Raw genomic sequence first — 5,981 nt, 5'->3', positions numbered from 1 at the left:
TGTTAGAACGAGCCGTTTTAGGTAGGTGTGGCTGACTCTTAAGTAACTTTGATAAAGAATATCTCTTTGGATTTGAGACTTTAGTCTTTGCAACTTTACAGATCTTCTTTATGCACCAAGAGCTTGTAACACTCCAAACAGAAAGGAAAAATTGAAATCTCATCATATGACCCCTTTAAACAATGCATACATATTAGACATTCTGGTCCACACTCCATACCAGGTGGTGGCGGTAATGCACCAATAAGTTGTTTGCCAACCGCCAATAAACCCTAGAAGAAGAAGAAGAAGAAGAAGAAGAAGAAACGCGATAGGGACAGCAATTTTGGGCGGGTTTTGTAGTGAAAACCTGGCAACCCTGCGCGGCATGCATCTCTCGGTGATCCGTTCTGCGCAGCTTTGGTTCATCTCAAACGAGCCTATTGTTGTTTAATGGCAAAAAAGTTTAAGATTAGCCGATAGTCTGTCGATTCATTAAATGATAAGCTGTTTCTTAACAAAAGTTGTTTGTTCAGCGTATCGAAGCCTCTCATCTATTGACATACATTCAAAAAACGGCTTTGGTCTCCTTCCCTGCATACAGCCATAGACTGTATATAAAGGTACAGCCAAAGCAGCAGCGGCAACATTGTTACATTGTTACGCTTATTTGTCCAAAGGTTCCAGAGAGCCACGCGTCATCACGGCTGATCAGAACTCGTTCACGGTTTTGTAAATTTGTACAGCTCTCCCGAGAAGGCATAAGGTGTGTATATATTTGTCTACTGTTCGTTGTAACAAGTATTTTGTGAAATTCGTTGAGTATGTTATAATATTGTAGTGGAGAGAGTGTTTATGAATTAGACTTTAATGTGCATTTTGTAGGCTTCTGTTTTATTCAGCTCTTGCGGTGAAGAACCCTGCAGAATGAAAGATGAAGATACAGAGAAACAAACAGGTTGGTGTTAAACTTCGTTCACTATAATTACCGATGAGGAACATTAAGATGAAAACTGACATGTGTGTGTATATATATATATATATATATATGGGAAATTAATAGGCTTATGTTGATTTTAGAGTCGATGGGACTGAAAGAAGACAAGCAGCATCAGTTTGAAAAACCTCATCATTTTAAAAATGAAGATGGAAATGCAGTCATTTCACAGACTGAACAGAATTTCACACAAAAACAAGCTGGAAAAACTGGAGCCAAAGCATCTTTCACATGCACTCAGTGTGGGAAGAGTTTCAGCCGTACATCAAACCTTAAGAGACACGTGAGATTTCACACTGGAGAGAGGCCTTTTACATGCACTCAGTGTGGAAAGAGTTTCTTTGTCAAACAAGAACTTAATGTGCACATGAGAATTCACACTGGAGAAAGACCGTTCACATGCACTCAGTGTGCACTCAGTTTTAAATCTAAAAGTGTCCTGAAAAAACATCAGCTCTCTCACACTGGAGTGAGATCATTCAGCTGTGATCAGTGTGATAAAACATTTGTTTTCGCATCATACTTAAAAGAACATCTTAAACTTCATGCTGGTGTAAAGCGTCACTTTTGCACTTTTTGTGGAAAGAGTTTTACACAACCGTACAGTTTACAAGTTCATCAGATTATTCATACTGGTGTGAGACCTCATGTGTGCTTTGACTGCGGAAAGCCTCAGTGACCAGCACGGATCAGCTCTAGGCATGACGAAGCGGATATCGTCCTCTTTTGGAAGGCCAAACAAAGTAGTTTCGCTTTCACAACGAAGCACACAGCGTCTTCACGACATGGCTGCAGTGTCAACAATACTACAGCGAGAATAAAAGTTACGCTTTCTTTCTTTGCGTGAACATTTGGGCAGCGTTATGCAAATCTTCCCACATGGTGACGTAGACATGTGGGGCGTGTTAGAACGAGCCGTTTTAGGTAGGTGTGGCTGACTCTTAAGTAACTTTGATAAAGAATATCTCTTTGGATTTGAGACTTTAGTCTTTGCAACTTTACAGATCTTCTTTATGCACCTAACACTCCAAACACTCCAAACAGAAAGGAAAAATTGAAATCTCATCATATGACCCCTTTAAACAATGCATACATTCTGGTCCATCTGGTCCACACTCCATACCAGGTGGTGGCGGTAATGCACCAATAAGTTGTTTGCCAACCGCCAATAAACCCTAGAAGAAGAAGAAGAAGAAGAAGAAGAAGAAGAAACGCGATAGGGACAGCAATTTTGGGCGGGTTTTGTAGTGAAAACCTGGCAACCCTGCGCGGCATGCATCTCTCGGTGATCCGTTCTGCGCAGCTTTGGTTCATCTCAAACGAGCCTATTGTTGTTTAATGGCAAAAAAGTTTAAGATTAGCCGATAGTCTGTCGATTCATTAAATGATAAGCTGTTTCTTAACAAAAGTTGTTTGTTCAGCGTATCGAAGCCTCTCATCTATTGACATACATTCAAAAAACGGCTTTGGTCTCCTTCCCTGCATACAGCCATAGACTGTATATAAAGGTACAGCCAAAGCAGCAGCGGCAACATTGTTACATTGTTACGCTTATTTGTCCAAAGGTTCTAGAGAGCCACGCGTCATCACGGCTGATCAGAACTCGTTCACGGAAAGACGGTTTTGTAAGTGTATTCAGAACCCCCGAGAAGGCATAAGGTGTGTATATATTTGTCTACTGTTCGTTGTAACAAGTATTTTGTGAAATTCGTTGAGTATGTTATAATATTGTAGTGGAGAGAGTGTTTATGAATTAGACTTTAATGTGCATTTTGTAGGCTTCTGTTTTATTCAGCTCTTGCGTTGAAGAACCCTGCAGAATGAACGATGAAGATACAGAGGAACAAACAGGTTGGTGTTAAACTTCATTCACTATAATTACCGATGAGGAACATTAAGATGAAAACTGACATGTGTGTGTATATATATATATATATATATATGGGAAATTAATAGGCTTATGTTGATTTTAGAGTCGATGGGACTGAAAGAAGACAAGCAGCATCAGTTTGAAAAACCTCAACATTTTAAAAATGAAGATGGAAATGCAGTCATTTCACAGACTGAACAGAATTTCACACAAAAACAAGCTGGAAAAACTGGAGCCAGAGGATCTTTCACATGCACTCAGTGTGGGAAGAGTTTCAGCCGTACATCAAACCTTAAGAGACACGTGAGATTTCACACTGGAGAGAGGCCTTTTACATGCACTCAGTGTGGAAAGAGTTTCTTTGTCAAACAAGAACTTAATGTGCACATGAGAATTCACACTGGAGAAAGACCGTTCACATGCACTCAGTGTGCACTCAGTTTTAAATCTAAAAGTGTCCTGAAAAAACATCAGCTCTCTCACACTGGAGTGAGATCATTCAGCTGTGATCAGTGTGATAAAACATTTGTTTTCGCATCATACTTAAAAGAACATCTTAAACTTCATGCTGGTGTAAAGCGTCACTTTTGCACTTTTTGTGGAAAGAGTTTTACACAACCGTACAGTTTACAAGTTCATCAGATTATTCATACTGGTGTGAGACCTCATGTGTGCTTTGACTGCGGAAAGACCTTTCTTACATCTAGTGACTTAAAAAAACACCAGAGGATTCACACTGGAGAGAAACCGTACAAGTGCTCACACTGTGACAAGAGTTTCACTGATTCATCAACCTTGAAAACCCATGAGAGAATTCACACTGGAGAAAAGCCGTACCAGTGCTCTTCATGTGGGAAGGATTTCACTCGCTCATTTACTCTAATTAAACATAAGATAAAGCATTGCCCACAGTTGTCTAAGTCACATTCAGATCCATCACTTTCAAGTAAATAAGTCAATATTCAGATTAAGCAAAAGTTGGAATTAGTTTAAATAATTTAATCAAAATTTGGAATACTTAAGTTTACACGAAGTCAAGGGGTTGCCCATTGTATTCAACATTTTGCCTAAAAAAGCACCAGATGTTTTTCTATTTATATATCTAAAGTGATTCTTCTCGTAATATGGACTCTAAATACACACTAAGAGAAGATCAAATTGCTCAGGAAAAGTGAATCTGTTTTGTGTCTCTGGCAATTCAGCCAGAGTGTTTTTCAGTGTAGTAGCAGTTAAATATGTGTAAAGATCATACATTGTATGATTATTATACCTTATATTTTGACAAAACCGTTTGGTATAAATTGTGTTTCTAAGCAGATTTTCCATATGAAGTTATGATGATAATTTGTTAGTGCCACAGATGTTCCTCTGGATGATCTGGATGAATCTTGTGATTCATGAAACCAGGCAACTGATTCAATTTTTCTTGTGTTTCAATTCTTATTTTTATTTTTATTCAGAGATATCTAAATTGGAAAACTTATACATGTATTGTATTAATAATAATATTTGTATAATCCAACCAAGATAACCATACAGTGAATATGTATTTCAAATACTATTCAATAGAGTGTCAGTGATTAAGTAAATTTAATAATATTTTTCTTTTAAAGCAGATTCTGTGTCAGAATAATTCTGTTTACGTATATGAAGGAAACATGGGCAGTACCAGAGATTTGACTATAGTTAGCATGTCTCAGTCAATATCATTTATGAAGAATTGGCTCAAAATCTGCTGACTATGTGAAATCTGACTTCTGTTGCTGTGATCAGATGCCAGCTTTTGTTTTGTGCAGTTGTTGATCTTCCTCTATCTGTTGTCGACTTTGACTGGAATTGTTGAATTAATTGCTGTGCAGTCTGGTCTCTTAGCAAATGATAAAGTCATGTTAAAATATGAGTATCAAATATGATCATCAGGCTTTTAAGGAACGTTTATTTGTTCATCTCTCAATCATCATTGCTTTGCAATGCATTATGTTTTGCAGAGCTTTGATTGTAAAACCAAGCATTTAATTGAACATGAATGAACGTCAAAAGGTATGTTGAAAGAAACGGTAAAAAACTTTACTGCACAGTCAACAAGACAGCAAAACAAGTAAACTGGCTAGAAAACACACTCGCACACATTTATAAATAACATTAGTTTATCATAGTAAAAATTTTTGTTGCAACACAATGTATTAGTAGTCCTATTTATTTATTAAAATAAATACTAATACATTGTATTAGGCTTATTAAACAAACTTATTTGACAATAAAACTATGAACAGATCACTGACTAATTCATTCGTTTTAACTTGTTTAATATTTCTGAAATGGCGAAAAAAAGGAAGTAATATTAAGTCATTTTTTTTATGCAATTATGCACATATTAATACAAACAGAAATATTAAGTCATTTAATGTATATACGTACACTGTGACGTTATCAGCTCCTCAGCACGTGATTAACTTTAACCAATGAGACTGCTGGAATTTTGCATAACTAAGTAATGACCCAACATTCTGGCTTCTTCCACTGGTACCGCCAACATCTGGGCTGCGTTCAGCCCCGACAAAACGGTGCAAAACGTTTTTTAAACGGAAACGGTGGTGTGTTGAACACACTGTTCTGATGGCGCAAGAGTTGCAACTATGGCAGTTGAGAAGGCCATTCTTTGTGTTCTTTTTGAAGAATTTTCAGAGCCTGATGAAATCTGTATAAATACATGTTTAATACTGCAAAATACGCTCGATGTAACAGTCACTGAGAACACAAGAGAACATCCCAATCGAGTGAAGGGATTTGTGGAAACTGTGGTTCCTAATTATTGTGATCCAACATTTGCCTCGCATTTCAGGATGAAAAGACAAACATTTCAGGTGAAGGATAATCCACTTCTTACCTCTGAGACTGTGTTATGATCTATATGACCTTATTATTTTTATTGTGAGTATTAGGCTTATCATTATTGCTGATCACTGTTGTCGTGCTATGTTATTGTAATATTTACCACTATATAATCAGAGGAATATAGAAAAGTTTATGAAAGTGTCACTCCACAATACAATAGCAAAATATATAAATATGTATAGTATTTTTATGTTACATTATTAATCAGTGTCTAGCACACCTTCCTAAGGAAAGGATATG

At 37.0% G+C, this 5,981-nt stretch overlaps 2 protein-coding genes across 2 annotated transcripts; both read left to right on the top strand.

Annotated features, from left to right (window-relative positions):
- The first annotated feature begins 665 nt into the window (after window positions 1-665).
- LOC107731069 (gastrula zinc finger protein XlCGF49.1-like) lies at window positions 666-1,655 on the top strand. The gene is made up of 3 exons (XM_016542053.1): window positions 666-745; window positions 865-937; window positions 1,060-1,655. Exons 2-3 carry the CDS (start codon window positions 907-909, stop codon window positions 1,653-1,655), a joined length of 627 nt encoding a protein of 208 aa, XP_016397539.1. The 5' UTR covers window positions 666-745; window positions 865-906.
- On the top strand, window positions 695-4,207 carry LOC107731083 (gastrula zinc finger protein XlCGF7.1-like). The gene is made up of 3 exons (XM_016542067.1): window positions 695-745; window positions 2,755-2,827; window positions 2,950-4,207. Exons 2-3 carry the CDS (start codon window positions 2,797-2,799, stop codon window positions 3,798-3,800), a joined length of 882 nt encoding a protein of 293 aa, XP_016397553.1. The 5' UTR covers window positions 695-745; window positions 2,755-2,796; the 3' UTR covers window positions 3,801-4,207.
- Window positions 4,208-5,981: the final 1,774 nt, after the last annotated feature.

This window comes from Sinocyclocheilus rhinocerous, unplaced genomic scaffold (genome assembly GCF_001515625.1).
Source record: "Sinocyclocheilus rhinocerous isolate Xijiao unplaced genomic scaffold, SAMN03320098_v1.1 scaffold519, whole genome shotgun sequence".
NCBI lineage: Eukaryota > Metazoa > Chordata > Actinopteri > Cypriniformes > Cyprinidae > Sinocyclocheilus > Sinocyclocheilus rhinocerous.
The sequence above is the reverse complement of the archived record's forward strand: the minus strand, read 5'-3'. Positions and strand labels throughout refer to the sequence as shown.

Coding starts and splice junctions, on each gene's coding strand:
- LOC107731083 (XM_016542067.1), top strand. CDS start 2,797: ATGAACGATGAAGATACAGAGGAACAAACAG. Junction 2,828..2,949: donor AGATACAGAGGAACAAACAG/GTTGGTGTTAAA, acceptor TGTTGATTTTAG/AGTCGATGGGACTGAAAGAA.
- LOC107731069 (XM_016542053.1), top strand. CDS start 907: ATGAAAGATGAAGATACAGAGAAACAAACAG. Junction 938..1,059: donor AGATACAGAGAAACAAACAG/GTTGGTGTTAAA, acceptor TGTTGATTTTAG/AGTCGATGGGACTGAAAGAA.